Consider the following 27,106-nt stretch of genomic DNA (forward strand, 5'->3'; position numbering starts at 1 on the left):
AGACATATTTCAACGTAGAGCAAGACCTAATTCGCTAGATTAACTGTTCAGTTAGCATGAAATCGTTGTATATATAATTATGGTATCAGAAGCCTGCTGGATCAGCAATGGAAGTACAATAGCAGTATTAGACGCCACTATGTTCCTGAAGAACGGGACTTGTATTTCTCCATCTCATGTCTTCGTGCTGTGGTCTTCCTAGAGGCATCTCACTAGCCTCAGTTGGAAACAGGATACTGAGCCAAGCTAATCTTGGGTTGAATGTTTCTACAGTGATACTGAGAAACTCTTAAGTTCTTCTAACTGTAATTACTTCAACTGATGATCACCCCAACCCATTATTTCAATATAAGAATCAGACTGCCATTTCAATCAACTTTTAATATTCAATCATATCAAAGGAATTGCTTAAATGCATTTAACATTAGTACATTATTTAAAAATTATCAAATACTTTACTTTAAAAAAAATCTACATTATATACAGGTCAAGAAAGGCCACAGTAGTTTTTCAACACATGCACCCTCTGAAACTGGAGGGGTTTAGGTTCAAGTATCAAAGTGAAGTTCACAAATGAAGATATATATCAGTTTGCTATTACTGAGGAAGTCAGGGACATTCCTCCTCTTTATTGGCTAATGTAACATTCAGTTTAAAACATTTCCATTCTTAGGCCCTTTCTACACCTAAGGGTTATCCCTGGAAAATGGAGAGATTGTGCCTGAATGCTCCTGGGATCCCCTATGTGGCATTTGGATGCACAGGGACGATCCCAGGATATAGGGCTGGTGTAGACATGCCCAAAGTACATACTGAAACAATGTGTCATGCTGCAGACCATCTTTTATTGAGAGGTATAAGCTGGTCTTCAACATGTGACATTTTAACTGCTATACAAAACACGAATGACCTGTAATCAATGGTAACTCTCACCGCCCTGATATATTACTACATCGTGAACTTCAAAATGTACTTCAAAGGTGACCACAGTTCTCGCACTAGTTGACAGTCCACTATGAACAATTATAAGCTGCATGTAAACATGACTAAATTACTATAGATAGTACATAATTTCTTTATAAAAATATCTTTTTAAAAAAATTACCCTACCTCTGTACTGTTTACAGTTGTAATAAAATACAACAACCATCATTTGGTTGTTATTACTCCTGAGTTCATTGCTAATAAGTGTCCCGTTCTCTTGGTCAACAGCTGCAACCAGGCAATAGATTTTAGCAATAATTTCTCATTACGTTTTGCTATAAATGTTTCCACTTTAAGCAGGTTGTTGTCCACTGAGAAAATTATATACCAGGAATTGGCTTGTACCAAAGTACTGCGTTGCAAACAGCTTTCCATCAGGAGTAGGATCAGAAAACGCGATTTCTTCCTTACTTAAATATGAGCCATATATGAAGTTACTCCTGTTTAAAGATATTTAACAAAAAAAGAATGGTGTCAATAGAAACCTTTTAAACATGGTTATCTTCCTCTTGATCAAATGATGCCCATGAATCAAATAGCCATTCCGAAGCAACCATACATACAAATACTGTGCCATTACCCATTTCATTTAATACCTCTCAAAAAGCAGTTAATTTAAGACTGCTGTTTTTCTTTTTTCCCCTCCCCACAGCCCGTACAATTGATGCATAATACTAATATTTACTCTTATAATCATGATGAAAACAAAGGCTTACAAGTAAAAGCAACAATGATCAACAAAAATGAGCTATAGTTAGTTAGGTAAAGAGAAGTTAAATGTGAAGATTTAACACAGTTCACGCTAATTCAGGAAAAGAAACAGCTTACCTCAGGCATTCTAGCATCCGAGAAGCAATTTTCTTCCGTCGCATCATGCTGAACACCCAGATGCGACTAATGCCACAGATAGCAGGCTCAGGAGATGTTGAGCAGCACCAAGCTTTTTGCCTTTCAAACGTGACTTTCTCATTTTCTGAACTAACTTCTGGAATCTTTTCTTCAATAACTCTATACCCCTAAGGAAAGAATATTGTTAATATACAGTCGTGTGAAAAAGAAAGTACACCTTCTTGGAATTGTATGATTTTACATATCAGGACATAATAACAATCATCTGTTCCTTAGCAGGTCTAAAAATTAGGTAAATACAACCTCAGATGAACAACAACACATGACATATTACACTGTGTCATGATTTATTTAACAGAAATAAAGCCAAAATGGAGAAGCCATGTGTGAAAAAGTAAGTACACCCTTACTGCTTCCATAGGAATTAAGAGGCTAAGTAGCAGACAGGTGCTGCTAATCAAATGCCCGTGATTAATTGATCATCAGCAAGTATGACCACCTCTATAAAAGTCAAAGTTTTTTCAGTTTGCTGGTTTAGAGCATTCAGGTGTGTGTTAACACAATACCAAGGTGGAAAGACATCAGCAATGATCTTGGAGAAGCAATTGCTGCTGCCCATCAATCTGGGAAGGGTTATAGGGCCATTTCCAAACAATTTAAAGTCCATCATTCTACAGTGAGAAAGATGATTCAAAAGTGGAAAACATTCAAGACAGTTGCCAATCTTCCCAAGAGAGGCCGTCCCAGCAAAATCACCCCAAGGTCAGACCGTGCAATGCTCAGACAAATTGCAAAAAACCCAAAAGTTACATCTCAGGCTCTACAGGCCTCAGTGAGCATGTTAAATGTTAAAGTTCATGACAGTAGAATTAGAAAAAGATTGAACAAGCATGGTTTGTTTGGAAGGGTTGCCAGGAGAAAGCCTCTTCTCTCTAAAAAGAACGTGGCAGCATGGCTTAGGTTTGCAAAGTTGCATCTGAACAAACCACAAGACTTCCGGAACGATGTCCTTTGGACAGACAAGACCAAAGTGGAGAAGTTTGGCCATAATGCACAGCGCCATTATGGGTATGTCCTGCACCAGCTGCTTTCCTCTAGGTTACCTGGGGAGAAAGCTGGTGCAGCTTACAATTCATTTTGTTACTATCCCTGTTTTTTTAAAAGCACTCACTTCCCCTGCAAAGTTCCTCTGGATAAAACCTACAAGAAGAACATTGTCTTGAGCAATTTTGCAACTTGGAACACAACAGAAAGCTAGATTATGAGTAAAACCACTTACAGTTGGTACTCCAGAATGTTTCAAGCAAGAACCTGAGAATCTGTGTCATTAAGGAAAACTGCTCTTCTACACCCCTTCCCTCGCCATGAACCAGCCTACATTACCGACTGGAGCAATAGTTCTTGACAACTCTATCAAGCAGCAGACTGGAGCTAAAGTTTTTTAAAAAAACCACTGAGTCTGCTATGTAGCTTGGAAGTCTGGGCCTCTTGCAAATAATTACTGTGCTGCTCTTTGCAGTACTACAAATCTGCGGAGAATGCAAACCTGCAGCAGAGGAAGAAACTGGAAGCAGGACCTCTTATGAATTTGAACTTCAATATCATGTAATTGGACCTTCAAAATGCCTCCTTATTGATTCCCCCCTATATTAAGTCTTCGAGCTGCTCTGTTGACATCAGTTGGGCCTTTAAAGATATAGTAACAGAGCAATTCTATAGGTGAGAAAGAGCTGAGCTGGAAAAACCCAAGACTCCAAAACCTTAAAGGCAGAAAGGAGGGAGGAGGGATGTTTTAACCGGGCTTTTTTCTCAATGTGTTAAAAATGCCTCCCACTGGTTTCAATGGGAAGGAGTCTACACCTACTCTAGGGCTGATGGAGTTATTTCCTATTGAAGAAAGGATTTTGGTATTACCAAGTTAAGAGACTTTAGACGGGTTCACACGATCACAGGGAGAAACAACGCAGCATGGGTTGTTTCCCGTGCCCCACACATGCTACTTGCGCACCCAGCATTTACTTAATGTGCTCGGTCATCCAAATCCAGCTCACAACGTGGTGGTGGTGGTGTGCTTCTAACCCATCCCACAACCCTTAATACAAGGACTGGTGTGATACGATCTCTGGCTGGCGAGATCATATCATGCCAGTCTTTCTACACTTCTTTGGCTGCCAGTCCAGGTCCGGGCCCGATTCAAAGTGCTGGTATTAACATTCAAAGCCCTAAATAGTTTGGGGGCAGGTTATTTGAAGGAACGCCTCCTCCCATATGTGCCTGCCCGGACCTTAAGATCATCCACAGGGGTCCTTCTCCGTGAGCCCCTGCCGAAGGAAGTGAGGCAGGTGGCTACTAGGAGGAGGGCTTTCTCTGTTGTGGCATCCCAGTTGTGGAACGAGCTCCCCAGAGAGGTTTGCTTGGCACCTACATTGTTTTCCTTCCATCGCCAGCTGAAGACCTTTTTATTTTCTCAGTATTTTAACACTTAATTTAACTTAAATTTAAACTTTGCTGTTTTAATCTCATATTTTAACCTATATCAAATTTTGCTGTGTGGTTTTATCCTGGTTGTGCTTTTTATATTGTATTTTGTATTTGTGTTTTTAAATTGTTGGTTGTTTTTATGTTCTTCAGGCTTTTAATTTTTGTGAACTGCCCAGAGAGCTTCGGCTATTGGGCGGTATAAAAATGTAATAAATAAAATAAAATAAAATAAAGCTATGGGTTGTGAGGTAGGTTAGAAGTCACCGCTGCATCACTGCACACCAGGTTCAGATGACACAGCAACCCACGATGTGGCAAAGGTAACTAAGAAAATGGTTGTCTCCTCCACTGATTGTGCAAACCCAGCCATTGACATAATAACAGAAAATTGCAGTTCGAATGTTTAATTCCTATGAAGGCTAGACTTCTCGTCTAAAAATAAAGGAAAAACTAGGCCAACAAGAAAGTTAACCATCTGAGCCTGTGTAGAAGAGTAGCAGGCTTTTCAAAGGAATCTTATCCCAGTAATACTGCAATTTGGTTTTAACAGTTCCTAAATCAACCAATTGCTACAACAAAGTACAATAAATGCTTTAAATAAATAAATAATAAAACACGACAGGAACTTTTCAGCACAAAGAGGACTATAAAATGAAGAGGATAACTGGTCTGGACACAGCCTTACTCACCCACTGAATATGTTCTGCAATTAAGCAGCCAGTTACTTTTTTATCATTAGAAATAAATAATAGTGTCTTAGTTCTGGAGCATGTAAGAGGAGCTTGTTGAAATCCCAGGTCATTATCTACCATCTCTCTGATCTCATCAACCTGCCAAAATAGCATAATAGAATCAAAACTGAATATTGGAAAGTAGCAATAGATTTTTTTTAAATAAATCCCAGGACTAGCGAAGGATCTATAAAAAGATGGTGTATTGCAACAATGAATATCTTGGAAAGTACTAAAAATGTGATGTTTGCATTATCACCAAAAACTCAAAATAGTTCTCCAATATTAAAGGAAGTGTGAGATACTAAAAATAAACTAGTTAAGGTTAGCAATTTTTTTTCATTTAGCTAAAGTTATAGCCAAAGTTCTTAAAACAATAAAAAAGTGTAAAGTATAAAATTTTTGAATATTATTTATATTTATCAATTGATTAAATGGCACTGTAAATACAGAAATGGAAGAAAATGTCATTAACAAAATAAAAATGGGCATTACCAGTCAACCAACTAAAGCTTTAGCAAATTAATATACTGAAGAATGCAATCTAATGAAACGGATCTAGAAAGTAATAATTTCAACTGCTGGTTTAGGAAGAGTCCAGAGCTTCACAAGGGATAGTGTCTGAATACAGGGTCCTGTTCTCCATCTCCCAACACCATTTTAAGCATCCATGCTTATAGACACTGCCTCTAGCCTATATGGAATGGAACACATCTGTAGGCCTTCCTGATTTCCATTCAGGCAAGGAAAGAGATTGGAGATTCCCCTCCCTAGACTGGGCAGAGTGGCTAGGCCATATGGGCATAGGAAAGGTGTACACTGGCTTTCCATTTCCTGAAATGGTATGGTGTGTCAATATGTACACCTTTCATTCTCTCTCTTTCACACTCACTCACTCACACACACATTCACATACTGGGGGGGAGGATTGTTTAGGAGTGGAAAACTTGTGTTCTTCCAGATATTGTAGGACTCCAGCTCCCATCAGCCCAGCATCTGAAGGGTCACAGGTTCTCCACCTCTTAGAAGAATACAGCTCATTTATGTTTTGTCCTGCTGCATGTGGGCACTGTGCTTGCACAAATCATGTGTGTTTAATTAGTTGCCTAGAGACATGTACCACCATCTCACCATCTGCCTGATTCTGTGGGATCGGTTTCAGCTGCTGTGGCCTGATGTGGGCAAGGTACTTACAGCAATACAACCAACTACATGCCCTCTCGATCCCTGCCCCTCCTGGCTAATAAAAGCTAGCTGAGGGAGTTTGTTTGGGTGGCTTCAGGATGTGCTGAATGCTTCTCTACAGAAATGGGTGTTCCCTGCCATCCTTTAAAAGGTGGTAGTGCGACCACTCCTGAAGAAGCCCACTCTGGACCCAATGGTATTAGACAACTATCGCCCAGTTGCAAATACCCCTTTCTTAGGGAAGGTATTGGAGAGGGTCATGGCGGAACAATGGCAGGCACTCTTGATCCACATAAAGATTCAATAAATAATGGAACACTGAAAACGTAACTATTAATTGAGCTTTCTGATTGCAACCTAACTGTGCTGACCAAGTGACCAACTTTAAATCCTGAAATGGAAGTCTAGAAAAACAAACTAACCCATTAAATTGATTTAAGCTGCCAACCTAATACAAATATTTAACCAAGACAGAGATATCCATTTCCCAATATGCAGAACCAAGAAAAGAATTCAGTTTTTTTTTATCTACCTTTCTTAGCGCATATTTTGGATCATCGGGAAGTACCATTATCATCTTGCCATCAGGATACTCAGCCAAAATTCTCTCTTTTTTCCAGCCCTAAAAAACACACCACAACATATAATAAATACTCAATTTTATGTATCCCTTTTCATTGCTTAACCTACAGCAGACAACTATATCTTCCTTGAGCACATTGTAAAATAATTATATTTTCTTGGCAAGCAAAAATCCCAACTGAGCTGTTTCACTTATCCATATGAAGATCCACATAGTAGCTTATACAACACAGAGAATAGCAAACTATTTATTAATGTGTTTTCAACTTCGGAACTTTTTTTTTTTGCCCTGAACAATTCTAACACAAATTAGCTTACAATCTGCAAATGTAATTTGCAAACAGAGTCTATTCCCTAAACAGCAACACAGAGTGAATGTATGTGCATGTAGGTTCTCTAGCCTGTAGAGAACAGAAATGGGTTTTTTTAAAAAAAGAAAGTGTTTCTTTAATATAGTTACCTCCACAAATATAAGTTATGAACATTTTAACATCCTGGCCTGCAAAAGACCTCCAGGAGGTATTCAATGAACTGAATGGCATGCAGCGGATCAAAATAAGGAATAATTTATGTCACTCGTTATAAACTATCATAGTCACAAAAATGAGACTATAAAAAGCATAACTACCTTCTAAGAATCTAAAGGGGAAAGTTGCTATGCTGTGTGTATCTGAAGTTAAACATACTCAAAAATGAGGTAATTAACTCTTCTTCAGATCCACACTGATGGTGATTAATGAGCAGTACCTGCATGGAAAAACAAAACAAAAAGCCACTTAAGTCTATTAAGATGGGACTCACCCAGAAATTAGAGTTTATGTTGCTCAGAAAGGATGCCCCAAGTAATTTTTAGAGACGGACTAAAGTAAAGTGTACTTCAATAGGCTAATTCAATCTAAAGCCACCCCTATAGTTGATGCATAAAACACTTTGAAGGGAGAGGGAAGAAGGAAATTGACCGGAACATATTATCCCCTAAATTTACACCATGACTAAAAATGTTCATCTCGAATTTACATCTTCAGTACTATATACTAGTTTAATGTTCTCTTTCAAGGAAATATATTAAAGTGATGCTAAATGATAAAGATCCTTTTAAATGCTGGCACTAGAAATAAGAGAATTATGTTTTATCAGTACATGTGGCTTCATATCCAACCTTATTCAGAGGCAGCTTAGTTTGATTTTAGAAACCAGAAATATATATACACACAGAGAATGAGGGTTTAAAAGTGTATGTGTGTGTGTTGAAACCCTCATTCTGTATTCTTGTTTCAGTTTTGAGATTTCATTAAAGCAAAACTGGGCACCACTAAATAAGGCAGATTTTGAGAACGATTACAAAAACTGGGATCAGATGTAACACTAACCCATAATAAGCTATAAGCCATGATGGCTAATATAACCCATCATGGGTTATCGTGTCGTCTATCAGGAGGTTTTTTCAACCTATTTTAAGGATAGAGAATAGATCTAAGCAACAACTAAATAAAACAAAGTAAGAGGTGCAATCCTTACTTCCAAATAAGAATGTACAATATTGGGCTGTAAAAACCGAATCAAGGTTTTAAGAACAGCTCTTGGATTCAAGTGAGAATTTATGACATGGGGTACTTAAAATCATGTGAAGGACATAATTAGGCTTGCATAAATTCATCCCCAGTTTCATTATGTGATGTTTACACAGTCAAGTTTTAGCTGGAAACAAATATGCCTAAAATGTCTACATTGATTGTAATGGAATACTGATGCACTACATAAAAAGAACCTTGTATTCAAGCCAGCTAGATAGGCTGTAATGCAAAATGAATCAAATAAACAAATAATGACTATCAAAAATGGCAAAGAAACCAAAGGAGGACTAAACCCCACTAAAACTCTATTGGAACAGAAAGGAAATAGGGATTAATCTCCACCAAGGGAAGCTAATACTCCCTCAATCCCAAGCTCTGACCATTCACTCACCCAGGCATCTTCCACTGTCCCATCCCAACACCGTTTCCCCAAATCCTCTAAGTTGTTCTGCTCTCCAGTTCTCCCTCTGTATGAATGATTCGTAAATAAACATAGAAAGGACAACTAACTATACTGTCTTACATTAAATGTTGACCAAAAAAAATAAGTAAAAAGGTACAACTAAATTAGATTTTTTTTCTTTGGTATATCATTACATTCCAAGCTAGATTTGAACCAAAGATAGAATCTGTGTCTTACACAAATGAAGTATCTTGGTAAGTTCAGTTCAGTTATCCTGGAGGTCTTATAAATGTCAATGCAGAATATGGAAGGTAACATATATGATAAAGAAAACAAACTGCAATGGTTGCAATATAAGTTACCGGGGCACATTATGATCAGTCTAATAGCAATTTTGTATGATTGGTAATTTAAAAAAATAAGTTTTGGATGATGCAAAGCTTAATATTTTCTATTGGCCATATATGTTCATACATACTAAAACGTTCATGTGGAAAATATGGCCCCTTATTTGTGTATTTACATTTTATATGAAAAAGAAACAAATGGCTAGCTTGGTCAACTCTTGGGTGCTAGGCTATATATTGTAATATTGCTTCATAAAACAAATCAGGTCAAGTAAAAAAGTCTTGGAAAAGTATGCTTAATTAGCTTAAATAATATATGACTGACTAGCCTTCTAAAACATTTCTAACTGGATTTCATCCTTGCCTATAGTATACTCAGTATTAAGTAGCATTCTGGTTAATCCATAGGAAAAAGCCCCAAAGCATACAGTGTCTTATAAAACAAATGAAGTCTTCTTACCACATATTTTACAGCACTTATAAACTGGTTGTGAAAGAGCAGATGCTGAGTTTCATCCTCAGGATTTGAAGCTGTGTAAAGCATCCCACAAACATTGCATGAAATGGCTCCAAATCGTTTTTGTCCTGCATCCTATATGAAAGAGTAAATATATTGCTTGTGCAATGTGCTGTATAAAACAGAGTTTCTTAACAAAAGAGAGAGATCACCAAAAACATGAACCTTTGCAGATCCCATGTTGCTAAAAGATACAGTGAAAGTCTTTTGGTTTGTTTGTTAATATCAAGGACATTGCCTAGGGACAGGATTCAAAGGTCCCTGCTACTGTTAGGAATAAAGCACATTACAGTCTCACAGTAGCACCTTCAGGATGATCCAAACATTAAAAGGCAAAAAAGAAAATATTATGGAAATTGCACCAGCTGGCCCACAATTCATTGTGCACCAAGTCCCCAAGTGGTGGAACACGGAACAGAGTCGGGGCAGCTGAAAGCTCGTTGAGCTACAGCACCTAATTAAATTCTTCCAACATTGCTATAGGGTGCAGGGAATATTCCTGCACTATAACCACCCATTTTTCAGTAAAGCGTTTTTTCAGCAAGGCACCTTCTATCGCACCAAGAGATATAAAAGCCTTTGTGCCTAGAGGTATGAAGGGAAACAGAACAGAAGAAATCTGGAAAAAGAATGTGTTTCTCTCTCTCCACACAAGTCCCCCACCCCACATTTTCTCCAACAGAAAATTGTAGGTCTTGAGCGAATTGAAAAAACCCTACCAAGTTTGATTTTCCCTTCTTGAATGAGTCAAAATGCATTTTAGATGAGATTTTGCTCACTAAAAATGCGTAGTATGATGGGTTATTTTGAAAGATACAGCAATCTACAGCATTGAATAATGTTAAGTACTGTGTATACAGTAGAGTTCAATATTTTAAAAGTTGTTATAAAGGATGGTGTTCCTTAACAAGCACCCCATGACAGACACAGATGTCAACTCTGTCTCCTATATCTACTCTGGAAACACTATTACAGGATCCAATAATGCCATCCACAACAGATTCAGAAACCTGCTCATCTTCCTTTGTGATATATGCCATCATTTTCCAGCAATGCTCTACTGCATTCAACACAGGACAAACAAGCAAATCTCTTTTCTAAAGAATACATGGACACGAATTTTACATCAGGAATGGCAGTGTTCAGAAACCAATGGCTGCGTTGTCACCTAACATTGTAAATAGCAACTATTAAGGAAATTATTACTATCTGTACTTTTGGCATTTGTTTCCCTCTGACCTCACAATTTACAGCTCCTCCCATCCCCACCATGTACATATAAATCTGCCAATTTGAGGTTAACACTTCATGCATCTAATTAAATTGACAGTTTCCATGAAAGTGTTTGCTATAATAAATCGGTCTTTAAGATGCCACAAGACTTTGTGATTTTTGCTGCAACAGACTAACATGGTTGCCCCTCTAGAATGTATTAGCACAATGGCCACAAAACCCAAACATAAGGGCACAATTAAGAGTTGATATATTTTGCTTAAAATAGCACACAAGATGAACACTAAAAACTAACAGTGCACAAATACTTACTATGATTAGCTGCTTATCACTATCTTTTGCTGCTTCTCTTAATTTTTGAATATGTTCTTCAGGTGAAAGGAAGCCACCACACTTTGATGCTAATGAAATCTTTGGCGAACCTGCCCTTTAAGTATAAAAATTAGTTCAATATGAACAAAACATGATTCCTCTATTCATATATTTCAGTGTGAACTTAAAATGTTTTCTCAAACAACTAAAATAGAATTAATATGAAATCAACGTTACTGGAACCAATTTTAATGCAAATAAAATTTAAAATTCTTTAGCTATGTTTCTTGGAAAAAATATGGTTTGTATTTTAGAGCAAACAAAGTCTGCATGTGCAAAGACTACGCTTATTTGATAGACTGGGTTTGCAAATAGCCATTTGCTTGGTTGCCTGTGAAGACTAAGAATTGCTTCCAGGTGTCCACGCCTCCACTCCATCCTGATTCATTCTTGTATCTTAAGGAGCTTACTGACTTTTTAAAGTTCAGTGGAGAAACCAGTCTGCTGGATTTGGGAGGATGCATGATGGTGACAGACTATCATGCTCCCTTGATGGAGAAAAAAGAACAGCTCCATATGTTCCCCTTGAAATTCAGTCCTCCTCTTTAAATAGAAAGACTAGGGATTGAGTTCTGAAAGTGCCTGGTAGGACTATTTTCTTCCTCCCTTTCTTCAGGATAGGGAGGGAAGACTGCCACATGCTTCCAATTTTAAAAACAGCTGTTCCATTTCAGGACTGAAAGGAGTAGACAGCAAACAGACTTGGCATGACACCTTCAAGACACATGTTTAAACAGGGCTGTTTTCTGAATGCTGGCCATGGGACACCCTGCCAGCTTTTCATTGGGTGAACAGCTCCACACACTGCCTTCATCAAGATGCCTATGTGACTACCTTTCCCATTTTAGAGATGTGAAAGGTGAAAGTTGTGCCTACAAGGTTACAGAACGCTGCTGGCAACTTCCGAGCTAGAGAGTTCTCTTTCTTCTATGAAAGAAGAAAGCAAATGATACGACCACAATCTCCACCACACAACCCTGTTTACTACAGGGACAACATCATGGAGAATGTATGTAAGCAACTGCTATTCACACTGGGGCGTAGAGATGTGGAGGCCCAGAAAAAAATCTGGAAAAAATGGGGGGGGGGATTGCCCCCTTATTTTTTCCCTGAAACCTTTTTTGTTTCCCCCCTGAAAAACAGGAAAAAATGGGGAAAATGAAGGAAAACGGATTATGGATTGTTTTATTTTAGCATGACGAATAAAATGTTTAAGACAAGGTGTTCATATATTTACTTTGCCAAATGATTTCTAAAAACTACGTACAGTATCAGATTATTACAATTACTGTACACTGAGGACAAGCAAGTCGTAGGCTGCAAAATGAGACTACAACTCTCAAAGCTAAAAGCAAGATGCATTTTTGCCTCTAGGGGGCACTGCCATTGAAGCAGAGACTGAAACTGATAGTGATAGCTATAGCTCAGGAAATCTGATTAAATTTCATGCATATTCATTGAATCTTGGTTGTTTTATGTCTGCTTGACATAATTTTCTTTGTTACTAATGTTGATGGTTTCTTTTCTTCTTCTTTTTTTTGCCTGCCCCTCAGAAACTGGCAAAACCAAAGTGGTTCCTTACAGTTCAGGAGCTTGTAGCTCCATTTGCTACAAAAAAGGTAAAAATTAAAAAAAGTAAATTCAATTTGTAATAATTGTTTGAATACACTGTACTTTTAATATACCAAATGTGATAATTTTATGCCAAACTAACTTGTACACACTTATATTTTATGTTCCTAAAGTAACAAAATGACTTTCAATCTGTAAAAAGTGTTAATATTGCATTCCCCCCACCCATTTTTCTGAAAATTTTCGTTTACCGCCGGAAAAAAACGTGGTTTTTCCCCATGGCTTCAAAATTTCCGAAAACCTTACATCTCTACTGGGGTGTGCAAAGCAGTATAGCATTAATTGTTGGTGTCTAATCCATCCAACTTTATATCTGTACTCCGGGGTTGAAGATATATCGAAGGGGGGGAAGATGTACAGTGCATGGAGCAAGGGAAAAAGCGGGACTCAGCTAGGTGAGGCAAAGAACAAATGATTACCCTTTAACATTTTATTTGCAAGGTGGACTATAAGACATATCTATGGGCAGACAGTAAAGAGTTTTATTGACTATGAACAAGATGCATAGTTGAGACCATTTGAACACTTTTCTATATAGCCTTTTTGTCCCAAGAATATGGTTGTGTACGCTACAATATCAACTTATGAATTCTAAAAAGCAAGTTCTTCATGATCTCCTCAGTGTGAATTTCAGACAATACAAATTACATACATCTCCCCTATGGAATAACTACATTGGTATTCACTAAGCCCATGAGAAAATTTGGAACCATAATGGACTACAACTATAAAAGGTTTTATATTTCCATTATAAAGTTAGCAACCTGTTAACATTCAGTACATTATTTGATACACAGAAAAATGTGCAGCAAGTGTCATGTTTTGGCTAAGAAAAGCTCAGAAGAGCTGCAACAATGGCCTCAGATTTTCCATAAATATGACAGGAGCAAGCAATACATAGAAAGTCTTAGCAGAGCTGAACCCTATTATCTGGTGTAAAGATTATCAAGGAGTTTAAATCTGGGTTGGCTAGATTGAGTTTCCATAGGTTAATGAGTTAAACCATGGGTTTCATGTCTGGGTTTCTCCCCGAACCCTCAATTTTGGGTTTGCACACCACACTATGCAACTCAGCAATGGAGTGTCCCCATGTTGTTTAGTGCAGCATCAGCAGGCGAGCCATCTTGAGCAGCTCACTCACTCCTGAACAACCCACCTTAGTTTAAATGTGGGTTATTGTGTTGTCTGAACAAGCTCTCTATCTGCAACCACTTCCTTTCATTTTCCAAAACCGGGAGAACACAGGTATGAAGTTGTTATTACTTTTACATCAATAACTTTTACTCTGTTGTGATTATATTGAGATATTTTTAAATTTAATCTAAATATAAGACACCAAACAATGCAACTCTAGATTTGTTCAAAATACTGTACCTGCTCTCATTCATCTCAGGGATTTTATTTGCAAATAAAGTTCGAACCAACTGTTTGGGAGCTGGACCTACAAATAAATCAATGCGTTACTATATATATATATATATATATATATATATATATATATATATCGCTAATACATATGTACCAAATATATTATAGTAATTATAAGTATGTTTGATGACAGAGAAATAAAGAAAGAACTGATATTTTTATAGTTGAAATAGTAACATTTAAATGCTGGAAACAAAATAATTTATCGCATGCAATTTTTATTACTGAAGGTTTACATCTGGCCATTTAAAAAGTTTTGCAACCAAAAAAAAGATGCAAATATAATTTGAAGAGATCCAGTAATCAAGAGTTAAACTCCTAAACTAAGAGATTTCACTATACATGAATGATCCCCCCCCCCCCCACACACACATATACATATTTGGTTTCTCCTAAAAGTGTATAGCTTTTCTGGTTAAACGATCTTCAACCAAGGCCCTGAAAGTGTTAGGTTCTACCTGTCACTTAAACAAAGTATGGATTCATATAAAGAAAGCCACTTCCGCCAACATGATGGCCTCCAGATCTTTTAGAGTCTAAGTGCCAATGCTAGAAATATTGGGAGTTGTAGTTCAAAACATCTGGGGGGCATGAAGTTGGAGAAAACTGTTTTATACAATGTTGGACTTACATAATCTAGAACTGTATAGTCAAACACAGCACTTTACACTGTACACCAAACAAAGCAGGAACAGTTACAGCTGTGTTGTGTAGTTCACATAAGAACCACCACCCCACCCACACAAGCAAACAAACAAACAAACAAGAGACAGGGCATACCTTAATGATAAAGCTTTCATGCAGAATAATAAGTTCAGTCCTTGGCATCTCTAATTAACATGATCTCATGCAACAGGGTTAGGAAGGTCCTCATCTACTGCTCTGCTGAGATACTGCCCACCGAAGCAGAAAATGCTGGGCTAAATGGATCTATGGTCTGACTCATTGTAAGGCAGCTTTATATGTTCAAATACATTAACATTAATGTAGGAAATAACCAGCAGGTCAGCAGAATTTCTGAAAATGATTACAGTATATAAAATAGAACCGAGGGGCCAAATTTATTTTGTTGTTTTTGGATAAGCATTATTTCCAATTCTTAATACTAAGCACCGGTTAAGACTTTATTTAGAGATGTGTATTCAGCTGAGCACCAGAGTTCAAAAGAAGAAGAAAAATCAGAAGAAAATTGCAAATATGCAAAGAGGATGAAAGGCTGGAGGAAACTGATCCTATAGCAGAACTGCATACAGTTTGTAACAAACAAACAAACAAACCCATACAGCTGTTCATCATACAGGATCTAGAAATGTAAAACTCTTGTTTTTGCTGCCTCACTGGGGCATGGAGAAGGTTGCCCATCTCCTGGCAAGCCACAATGCAAGGCTTTTGAGATAGGTTTGCTATGTTGGGTCTCAATTTAAGTATAGGGTATCCTGTCAAATTTCATAATCCGTACTGTCCTTTCTAACAGATAGTTCTGAACTGTACAGACAAATTCATCAAGTGTTTCCTGAAATTCAACAGTCAGTAACTTAAAATTCAACTACCAATAACTTCCACAAAAATGATAAATGTATGTATGAAAAGTATGGAACCTGTATTTTAAAATTCACCTTGAGATTTGATTTCTGCAGTATCTTTTTTTACTTGCTTCACTGGTGGCTGTGCTGTAATTATTTTCATTGGTGTATTTTCTGGACTTGAGTCCAAATGTAAGTTGAAGCTCTAAAGAAAATATTAGAATATATTTTAGTCAAATCAAAGACTTATAAAGGCCCATATAAATGACAGATCCAATATTGGCAGTCAAAATGTAGTACTTAGGGAAGCTGAAACATTCAAGTTAATAATTCCTGTTAATTTGAGTACCTACTTAAATTTTGCAAAATGCAAAAGTCATTCCCATGACAATGAATTATAAATACTACTAGTTAGAAAAGTCTAGTGCTTACATATATTACCGACCATTTTTTGCAGTTAATTAATTATAAATAGGTTATTGCCTTTTGATGCTGCCCTGTACGTTGTTAGACTGACAAGAGAAAGCAAGAAGCCTGTAGTATGCTGCAGAGATGTCTGGTTTCATTTTTGAAAGGAAGTTCTGGAAAGCTTTTGTTGTGTTGTAAACAAACAGTAAATGTATTATGAAGTTACCTTGTTCACAAAGAATGAGAAGCTACCATGGGTGAATTTCCCTGTGGGATTTTTCATTGCAGCAGCCACCATTTTGAATATTTGAGCCACAACAGCTTGCCATTATGTGTGAACCTGGTGAGGATGGGTTATGGGGGTGATGAGGGTGGTTGACAAGCCACCCACAACTCTAAAACAGCCCATGGAATCTGAGTGGCTTGTCAACCACACCAACAACCCATCTTTGCCAGGCTTGCATGTAATGGCACGCTATGGTGCGCGCGCACACACACCATAGCTCAAATATTCAAAATGGCAGCTGCCGCCACAACAAAATCCCTTCAGGGAAATTTACTCATAGTGCCTTCTCATTGCAAACCAGGCTATTATCTCGCAGCCAGCAAACTGTGAACACTTGCTTACAGTGAAACTGACCAAAGAAGTTTTAATACCCTTTACTTAGAAAAAGTAATAGTAGGGAATGCACAAACCGATTCATTTTAAATAGATTGCACTGTGATATATTCAAGTTACTGCAATATAACTTTGCAAGTGCCTTGCAAAATATTAATATTCAACTAATCTCGTACTGAAATTATAAAAGGTATCATCACACAATAATATTACAACTAATTACCTCATCTGCTGTTGGTTCAGAACAATGCTTGGTCTCAAACAAACCATTTTCTATAGCCTGTATAGTGGGCTCTTCAACATGTGACATCCTATCTTTAGTTTGGATTCCTTCAAAGCAAGCAGTATTCGACTTCTGATCATATGTTGTGTTACCATTGTTTTGTGATTGTATCAATTTCCTTTGGCTTTCTGGAAGGTGTATTTCCACAGCTCCTGCTTGCTGTCCCTCTGGAACAGTGCTCTTTAAAAAACTATGTTTTGAAGTATTTGAAGAATTTGAAAGAGTTTGATTCACATGATTAACCTTCGTTAATTTTATTTTGGTCCATTTAGAGTTTTTGTTTGCAATGCTATGTCTGCCATTCACAGTACATTTTACAGGCATTCCTTTTTTGCTAGGAAAAAATCGCTTACATTGGGAGTTCTGTTTAGTTTCCTCATCAGTAGATATTACAGGCTGTGGCAACTCTACCACTGTATCTCTTTCTTCCTCCTTTCCATATTCAGCATTAGGAGAATCTCTTTTTACCTCCACTGTGTCTGACTCAATCTCACCTGCAATTTCCTCACATAGCTCAAGAATGCTAATCTTTTTGGACTTCATCACCTCCTCTGGCTGATAAGCAGGTTTTAGATTCAATGGGGCCGGCAAAACTCTCTTGGCTTTTACACTGAGTTTTCCATTTCGGGGCACAGTCTTCTTTTCCTTACTTATTATACTGCAAGTTGATGTCATAGAGCAGGAAATTGTGTTGGCAGGTTCAATCCTAGATTCTTGAAGAACGCAATCAAGATTATTTCTTGATTCTCTTAGAGTGTCTTGAGAAGCAGTCAAATCATTACTTTTAAAATCTTCATGTTTATTGTCTTTCAAAGAATCAATTTTCTCAAAACTTGTTATTTCTCTTCCTAAGTTTTTACAATCATCATTTTTCAGGGGCTTCTCTTCCATTTTCTGCTGGAAATATTCCACCTTTTCTTTTTTAATACATGGAACCTGTTTTTTCATCTGGATGCATTGTTTTGTAGTAGGAACAGGTCCTTCTTTAATTTTTCTACTACGCAGGGATTTTGTAGGTACAATAGGTGATTGCAGCAATCTTGGTGACTTTCTAGTTTGACGTTCATCATGTGAAACAGTATGACGTGACTTAGAAAACTCCTGTACCATCTCCTTCCGAGATACTGCCTTAGTTTTGGTGAAATGTAACTGCTCTTGCCGAATTCTGACAGCACTTTTGTTAGAATTAGTACCCATTGACCTTGTAGATATTTTTTCCTGATCTGAATCAAAAGTTTTTTTGTCACCAAACGTTTTAGCCCGTGTGGGTTCAGGGTTTTGAGGGGCTGATTTTTTTGCACAAAGGTTTTTGGAATTCAGAACCTCTAAGTTAACATTGCTACTTTTAAGATATTTACTAGTTTTAGTTGTATCCTTTTTGGAATTTTTCAATTTTGTTTCAGAACACAGGTTCTTATGCGTAGATTTAATGCGCAATGCTGAATATCTATTACATGCAGCTTCAGTAGGACACTTTTTAGTTTCTGCAGATGACTTCTTTTGCTTCTTGCTTTCATGGGAAGTCTTACTTTTGACAGCACTGGGTTTTCCTTTCCCTCTAGAACAGATCCTGGTCTTTGTAGAGTTCAGATATTTTGCATGTTTTGTTTTGGAAGTTTTCAAGGACGTTTTTGTAGAAGATAATTTACCTAAAGACTTCAAGGATGTTCTTTTCCCACATACTGTTTTACAGGTTTTCTTCTTTAATTCATTTAAAGTCTGCTTGGGGTGTTTTTGTGCTCGCTTAGTTTGGGAAGATGGTCTAGACGATCTATGTATGGATTTATTGACAGCTGACCTGTTAGTTTTGGTACAGACTTTGTGCATTTCTTTCTTCAGGACTGTCTTTTTATTTGATACATGTTTGGCATCAAGCAATTTTCTTTCTTTGCTAGTTGTTACTGATTTATTATTCTTATCCAGTTTCCGACGCTTAGCAGGGGGTTCTACTAGCATAGATTTTCTTTTTTGTGCTGCCATTTCTGAAAAAGACAAGTAATATATCATTTCTACATCCCTTTTAACAGTCTTTGCGTAAATTAGAACTTAACTTGTAAAGTTTAGCATGCTGAATTGACTTACTCACAGGTACTGTTTTATAAATGAGCTCTGTCTCAGTAGAAGAAATGTACTGATCTGTGAAAAACACATTCCTTACATTTGCATCCAAGGAGAGCATTACATATCTCCTATAAACACAGAAACAAAGTATTATTCGAAATGTCAGTGTTTTACAGATGCCCCCAAGTTTAATTACTTCGACCTGTATTTCACATTACAATAGTGGGGCATATTTCTTAGTAAATGCATTCAGATTTCAATTGGCTTTCTAACTTTATGAGGAACTGAGCACATCTTTCAAAACCACGTATTAAATAAGCATGAGTTTTAAGCAAAGTGACCAAATCTATATGTACCCTATAATTCCACATAAGTGCAAAATTTGTTTCTCTGTCAGAATTCAATGCCTTGATAGCCTGATAGGTGTTTGTTTTAAGAGGAAAATTTCCAGGCCCTGGGGTTGCTAATATAGGCTTGCCTGGTGAAATCTCAGAGAAAAGCTGAGTCAGGGTGAAGTATCCTTTCATATTCTAAACAATTCCTTACCCTTTTCTACAGACTAGGAAAAGTGAAATAAAAATAGAGCACAACATTCTGCTTTCCCCCAAATTCCAGATATCTCATCACAGATCCTGAGTCACCCTGTTGCTATATTTTGATTTTAGGGAAAGATTTTAGGCAGTTGTGTTTTAGGACCCAGCATCAATTAGAATATTTGGATTGCTGAATATTCTTTATTCAGCGTTCATCTTGCTCTGTATCTTGCACTCTTTGTCTACCTTTACATTATTGTAATCTTAATGGAAATTAAACTAATTCTATTTTGAAAATCAAAGCACTAACCATTAAGAATAAGTGTATTTCTAGCCCTCTCAGGATCCCCCAACCTGATTCTATTTCACTTTAGCCTCTAACAATGGCCTTTTATTCTGTACAATTATTTTTAAATTTCTATTATTTTTGCCTTTTTAGATGATTTTGAGAAAAAACAAATACGTGTCAACAAAATCTATTTTTCTTCCCTCTGATTAAGGAGGAATAAATCTAGACACGAACTATTATTGTCACAAATTCAAGAGAAAATATGGATAAGTCATTTGACTTATACAAGTTTCCTCTATTTAACATGCCCAAGAAATTAGGATAGGTGCCCAGGTCCCCCTGCAGTTAAAGCATTAAAAAAAGATTTGTGTGTGACTGGAATCCTAGCTGTTGCAAAACAAAACAAAAGCCTATCTATTCGTTATCATCAATATAGCTTAAAAACTGCCATAACATTGTTCCATTATGATGGAACAACGCAAATACATAACAATGTATTTCACTGCAGCATTTTTCTTTGGACATTTGATGGCTAAATTCTACAGCTCTTATCACTACAAAGAGCACCCAGCTATGGCAGACAGACTGGCAACAGAAAAGCAATGTTTTGATGTATGATCAAATCTTTAACAAATCTTGATTTAAACAGAAAGGTAAATCATGTAAAGCTCTTTCCTCCTATACTACTGGATCAAGATGACTATGTACATCAGTGATTCCAACATTAAGCGTTCTAATGCTTCCTTTTTCCATGACAGAACTCCTTTACCCCAGTTATGAGAGCACCTGACTTCTATACAAGGCCAAATTTTGATAGCAGCCTAACTCAAAACTTTATTCCTGTTAGAAGTATAGACATACTAACCTCATCACGCAGACATTATTTGTGTCTATAGAAATATAGCCGCATAAACATATCACACGCATACACTTTATTTATCTTATGCTTCCTCCCGTCCCATTTTATCTTTCAAATAAGCCTGCAATGTACTTTCAGCTGAGAGATAGTGATAGGTTGAAGGTGAGCCTGAGGGCTGAGTAGGATTTGAAGCTCTGGTCTTCCTGTTCTGAGACCAACACTATAACCACTACAACACAACGGCTATTGGAAAAGGGCAATAACTGTAAAAACTACCCAAGGGATAACTTTTATGCTTGAAAGACCATAAAAGAAAGCCTCTCTATGATTTCCAAAATTTGTTTTAGTTAAGGGTCTCTTTACACAGCTATAAACCCAAGATTCTATACACCTAAAAATATAAAGTATGAATGTTATAAACAGATGACCCAGAATGCCTGTATCATTCACGTACACCTGTCTGGGAGCCAAGATTTGTTCATGTGTACCTGGGTGTTTAAATAATCAATATTTGGTGTTGAAAAAACCCAGCTCACATTTAAAGCATAGAGCTGCTCTCATACATGGATCAATTTTTGTGAACTGCCCAGACAGCTTCAACTATGCGGTGAGTATAGGGAGGGCCGGGCAAAGCTGGTATAGAATCATAGAATAGCAGAGTTGGAAGGGGCCTAACAAGGCCATCGAGTCCAACCCCCTGCTCAATGAAGGAATCCACCCTAAAGCATCCCTGACAGATGCCTCTTGAAGGCCTCTAGTGTGGAACCTCCCTAGGTAACTGATTCCATTGTCATACTGCTCTAACAGTCAGGAAGTTTTTCCTGATGTCCAGCTGGAATCTGGCTTCCTTTAACTTGAGCCCGTTATTCCGTGTCCTGCACTCTGGGAGGATCGAGAAGAGATCCTGGCCCTCCTCTGTGTGACAACCTTTTAAGTATTTGAAGAGTGCTATCACGTCTCCCCTCAATCTTCTGTTCTCCAGGCTAAACATGCCCAGTTCTTTCAGTCTCTCTTCATAGGGCTTTGTTTCCAGACCCCTGATCATCCTGGTAGTAGGCCCGGGCCAGATGGGAAATGTAAGCCCCATTTCAAACTACTCATTAAGTATTTTTTAATCAGTTCTAAATACATAATGGCAAGGACTTTTATTCAAGATGTATATAAGACATCACTTCTTCACATTCAGAAATGCTTTACATGCTTTTCTTTGGGCAAATTAATCAACCACAGAGAAATCAACCAACTTTGCCCCGTGGGACTCAGGGTAGGCCCCCTCAAAATCGTAGGCCCATGCCAACTGCCCCCTCTCTGCCCAGCCCTGAGTATAGGAATATAATAAATGAAATAAATGAAAATGAAACTCAACGTGCAGAGTAGAAGAACATGAAGCTATTTAGCAGCACATATAGCAGGGGAAATCACTCTATCCAGTCACTGTAAAGCAAGGCTAGCTGTTGATTTGGAAGCAACACCAAACCATGATACGCAAACTATGGTTTGAAATCCTGACTTGGCAACCAGTAGGAAAACCATAGTTTGTTCATGGTTTGGACAGCCCAACCAAACACAACTTGGCTTTACAAACCCTGGTTTGGCATGAGGCCTGAACCATTTCTTAAAGGGGTTTGGGTGGGAAAGAGCTCAGAGGTGAAGTAAAAAACGCAAGAACACCCCCCCCCCCAATATATTTAGAGTGGGCCATTAGCAGAAAGGTACGGAAAGCTGTAAAAGATCAATTTGTCTCAGACATCCCTAATTTATTGCAAACCACTTTGAGTCTCTATGAGGAAAGGGGGCATAGTTGGTCCAAATAAAAGTAACATGAGGCATAATTTTGGGGACGGAGAAAAGAAAACGAGGGCAGGTGTGTCGACACAGCCCCCTTCCGTCGACGACAGTTTCTCGCCTCCAACAAAGCCAGATTTTCCCACAGTCGATACCAGAACTCACCCGCTCCCACCGGGTCCCAAAACCCAAACTGCGGGGTGGGGGTGCAATTAGGAAGCGACGTGGGCGGGGAAAGGCCACACCGCCTCCGAATATTTCTCTTAGTTTTTATCCCCGCCCCTCCCGACGACTGTTATTAAGAAGGAGAGCAGGGTTGTCATTTACCTCGGGGGGGGCGGGTGAGGTAGAAGCGATTCGGCCGAGTGGCCCGTTCACAGGACGAGGCGCTTTTTGACGGTGGAGGAACGAGCAGGGCGGCGGGAGGAGGAGGAGGAGGAAGGGGGGGCTGCCTCCGCGTAAGGACAAAGTCGCTTTCGTCGCGCGCCGCTCGCCCCAGCGTCAGCGTCTCTCGCGCAGATTCCTCATGTCACCCGGCCGGCGCTGAAGAGCAGCGAGTGAGAAAAAGGAAGCGACTAGAACGCCTCCTCACATCCGGGTATCACGGGTTCCCAAGGGCACCCACAGTCTGAAATCAGCTTCCTTTCCGGTTCTCCATTGCAGCGCTTAGTATCCGCCATGTGCGGGCCAATGTATTGAAAAACACATACAACAACACACAAAACAAGCGGCGTTATATAGCCTCCCTTTCACTGCAGTGCTTTCCGGATGGTACAGCCTTCAACTCCCACCTGCACATTAAAAAAAAATGTTTCATCTCGCTTCCCCCTTAGTAGGACTCTTATGTTAGGACGGGGAGAAATTCAACGTAGAGAATGCTTCACTTGTTGGAAGCATTTATTGTACATATCCAGCACTTTCTGCCACAGCAAAGGGCCCTGGATTTTCCCTTTATTCCACAACGTGCAAACTATAAGAAAGGGAATGGGGAAAGAAAGAAAAATGAGAAGGCGGCATAAACTTTCATTTTGATTTATTTGATATATATCCCGCCTTTCCGCCAGAAAAAAAATGGCGCTTAAGGTAATGCTCATATTATTTATCTATTTTATTTATTTTTGCATTTATTTCCCACCTTTTTTCCTCCAAGGAACCCAAGGTGGCATACATAATCCTCCATTTTATTCTCACAACAACAACTCTGAGGTGGTTTGGGCTGAAAGTCTGTGGCCTTAAGCTAGACCTAAGGTTTATCCCGGGATCATCCTGGGTTCATCCCTGTTCATGTAAATGACACACAGGATATCCCGGGAGCAGGCAGGGATGACCCCGGGATAAACCTTAGGTCTAGCTAAGGCCTGCGACTGGCTCAAAGTCACCCAGTGGGTTTCCATGGTTGAGTGGGGACTAGAACCCAGATCTCCCAGTCCAACACTTTTGCCACTACACACTGGCTCACTATTATTAGTGGGGAAAGAGGGGAAAGTTGGGGAAGTAGTCCAAATAAGTGTTCTTCAGCTGTTTGTCGACAAGAGGCTGCATGTTCAAATATGGAGAGGAAAATGAGGTCCTCAGTCCCTTGGATTGTCGGTGGGCACTTGTCATTGCAGTGCTGCAATACAAGTCTCTAGGCAGCCAAAAAAAAATTATATATATATATATATATATATATATATATATATATATCATAAAATAACATCACAATAACATCATATTGGAAAAAGTCACATACGAACAACAATAATTACCAGGGAAGACAGAAAGCAAAAATATCCAGATTTTTATTGGTTTTAATTGTATTTTACTGCTATTGTACTGTATAGCTTATTGTATTGTATTTGTATTATTGCTATTAGCCGCCTTGAGCCCCACTGGACAGAATGGTGCAATAAGTTAACAATAAAATAATATCTACAGTTAAATGAATGGCAAAACAAAGGCATTTTTAACCACCATTAAAGAAAGTCTGCCAGTCCCTTTCAAAGGCTGAAGCCTTTCCAGCCTCACCATGGGCATAGCATGGGATGATGCGAACTGTTGCCCAACACATCTTAGTAAAACCTATTTCCAACATTCTTGTATAATATTGTTGCTCCACAGCTGGAGGACTCTAGTATTGCATTGGGGAACCAGAAGTATAAGAACTTCTGATTATTTTCTCTCTCTTTGCAGCTACACCGTTTCACCCGGTCCACCCACACAAAGTGCAGCCAGCTGACGCCTGACAATCTTGCCAACTCCTCCCCCAACAGGCTTCCTGACTTCGGAAGCGGATTTCCGGCAAATTGCTGGTATCTCCTGCGCATGAGTGGCTATAAAAGTGGGTTCTGCAACAAAATGTTGCAGTATGCACTTGTCCTGTTTCAGTTTCTGCTAACTCTGTTCTGTAGCTGCTCCAACAGTACTGTGCATGCATGCTCATTCCAGATGTCTTTTGGGGGGTTCTTCACTAAGGTTTTTCACTCTCAAGTTTTGTTTGTACTTCTGTAAGTTTTTTGGCTACATAACAACTGGCAATTTTTGGCTACAAAATTGGCATTCAGATATTTGTAACTATTGTATAAGGTTATAATCCTTAGCTCTTACTTCTCCCTCTGGCCCAATAAACATAAGATTCCCCCGGTATTACAGTGACCTCTGTTGGCTACCTTGGAGTAGAAATCAAGGCTGACTTACGAGGTGATGGGCCCTGGCTTAAAGGACGAGACGCTTGGAGTTATACTAAGACTTAAGTTCATTGTATCTGTTTCAAAGTTACTAGCCCTGGAAATAATCTTGCTACAGGGAAAGATACAATGAGGGAGATTGATAAAACAACAACAATGTGCATTCTTTTCTGGCTTGTGTAAGCAATTAAAACTGGGACACTTTGGAATTTATGGGGCCCAAGGGAAAGCGGACATAGTAATGCTCGTAGATATGCAAGGAAGGTAGGATTAAAATCAGGTTTGCGGTGATTTACAATATTAAACTGAATAAATTAAATCAATGCCATAAATTTGTGTAGCTTTTCTGAGAAAACCAAAACCAAAAAGTTACAAAAAATTCTCTTTAATGAGGTTCTTCTACCCCCTGCTGATCTATCTTGAGTAAAAAAACTGAATTTGTAACATACTACTACTATTGGCTTTGCCAAGGGATTTTTCCTTTAGCTGGTATCACAATTCTAAACACATTTACTTGAAAGTCTCATTAATTTCAGTTACATTTCTGACGCAAGAGTCCTCCTATGTAGGGTGACCATATGAAAAGGAGGGCAGGGCTCCTGTATCTTTAACAGTTGCACAGAAAAGGGAGTTTCAGCAGGTGTCATTTGTATATATATGGAGAACCTGGTGAAATTCCCTTTTCATCACAACTGTTAAACATGCAGGAGCTATACTAGAGTTACCAAATTTAAAAGAGGGCAGGGCACCTGCAGCTTTAACTGTTGTGATGAAGAGGAAATGTCACCAGGCTCCCCATATAAACAAATGATACCTGCTGAAATTCCCTTTTCTGTGCAACTGTTAAAGATACAGGAGCCCTGTCCTCCTTTTCATATGAACACCCTACTCCTATGTGTTTTTGCTTGGGAATAAGTCCCAATTAATTCAGTAGGACAGGCTTTTGGGGTAAATGTATATAGCAGTGGATAGATATTTGTTTCAGGGTCTGATTCAGAAATATGTCCCACTGAATTTAATGTGCATACAATTGCTGCAATCATTTAAAATTTGTTAGAATCATAATTTGGTTTTAGATTTAAGCAGCGTGACTTAATTCTTTTTTTTTTAAAAAAAAAAACTTTATTAAAGCCATTCAAGCAGATACAATATTAAATTCATCATATTAACAGGTTAGTAAATTCACAGGCTTTCATTTGAATGTTTGCTTCCAAAGCACTTTTCACGGAGACAGTCCTAGCTGAGTGTCCTAGCTGAGTGGAAACTTCAAGCAGCTGCAGGACTATTATTATGGTCTTCATAGCAGGTTTATTTATAACTCATTTTAGATAATAATTTATCACCCTGCTCGATCTTGCAACTAATGCATCCTTTGCTTTTGCTTAGCTTCTTCTATGAGAGAGAAGATGCAGGATTATGTAACCATTTTTAAGATATTAAAGCTTCAGGATTCTATTAGAATGATAGTCCAGGGACATATGTAGAAAAATCATGACCCTTGACAGAATTATTGAAAGAACTATGCCATTGGTTTGATTTGATCAGAAACTACCTATAGGTACATAATTTCTATGGTATAACTCTACAGTGTTTGAGGTGTAGTTTTGATGATGTTGTCAAGTTGGCTGCCATCAAAATCCTCAAAATCAGTATCTCCATAACTAGTGGACAGATTTTAATTTTTAAGGTCTTATTTTAAAGATAAATCAGAGAGCTACAGAATAACAATTTCCATTGTGTAAGTGGTGTGTAACTCATAATA

General features: G+C 38.2%; 1 protein-coding gene across 3 annotated transcripts; it reads right to left on the minus strand.

The window, feature by feature from the left end:
• Nucleotides 1-467: 467 nt before the first annotated feature.
• ESCO1 (establishment of sister chromatid cohesion N-acetyltransferase 1) lies at nucleotides 468-19,336 on the minus strand. Of its 3 annotated transcripts, none has more exons than XM_063130629.1 (10): nucleotides 19,234-19,336; nucleotides 17,092-19,133; nucleotides 15,935-16,046; nucleotides 14,265-14,331; nucleotides 11,199-11,313; nucleotides 9,597-9,728; nucleotides 6,763-6,852; nucleotides 5,004-5,144; nucleotides 1,813-2,000; nucleotides 468-1,424 (listed from the first exon to the last, which is right to left on the minus strand). In XM_063130629.1, the coding sequence occupies exons 1-10, from the start codon at nucleotides 19,328-19,330 to the stop codon at nucleotides 1,277-1,279; spliced, it is 3,132 nt and encodes a 1,043-aa protein (XP_062986699.1). In that variant the 5' UTR covers nucleotides 19,331-19,336; the 3' UTR covers nucleotides 468-1,276. The 3 variants fall into 3 exon arrangements, with proteins under 3 accessions (XP_062986699.1, XP_062986700.1, XP_062986701.1); XM_063130630.1 differs by having other exon boundaries at nucleotides 19,238-19,314; XM_063130631.1 differs by lacking the exon at nucleotides 5,004-5,144.
• Between the last annotated feature and the right edge of the window lie 7,770 nt (nucleotides 19,337-27,106).

Source organism: Elgaria multicarinata, chromosome 7 (assembly GCF_023053635.1).
Source record: "Elgaria multicarinata webbii isolate HBS135686 ecotype San Diego chromosome 7, rElgMul1.1.pri, whole genome shotgun sequence".
NCBI classification, from domain to species: Eukaryota; Metazoa; Chordata; class Lepidosauria; order Squamata; family Anguidae; genus Elgaria; species Elgaria multicarinata.

Excerpts from the sequence above, each read along its gene's own strand:
- ESCO1 (XM_063130629.1), bottom strand. The coding sequence starts at position 19,330 with ATGCTCTCCTTGGATGCAAATGTAAGGAATGTGTTTTTCACAGATCAG. Across the intron at positions 9,729-11,198 it reads GTGATAAGCAGCTAATCATA|GATGCAGGACAAAAACGATT; the intron begins GTAAGTATTTGT and ends TCTTTCATATAG. Across the intron at positions 5,145-6,762 it reads CAAAATATGCGCTAAGAAAG|GTTGATGAGATCAGAGAGAT; the intron begins GTAGATAAAAAA and ends CTATTTTGGCAG.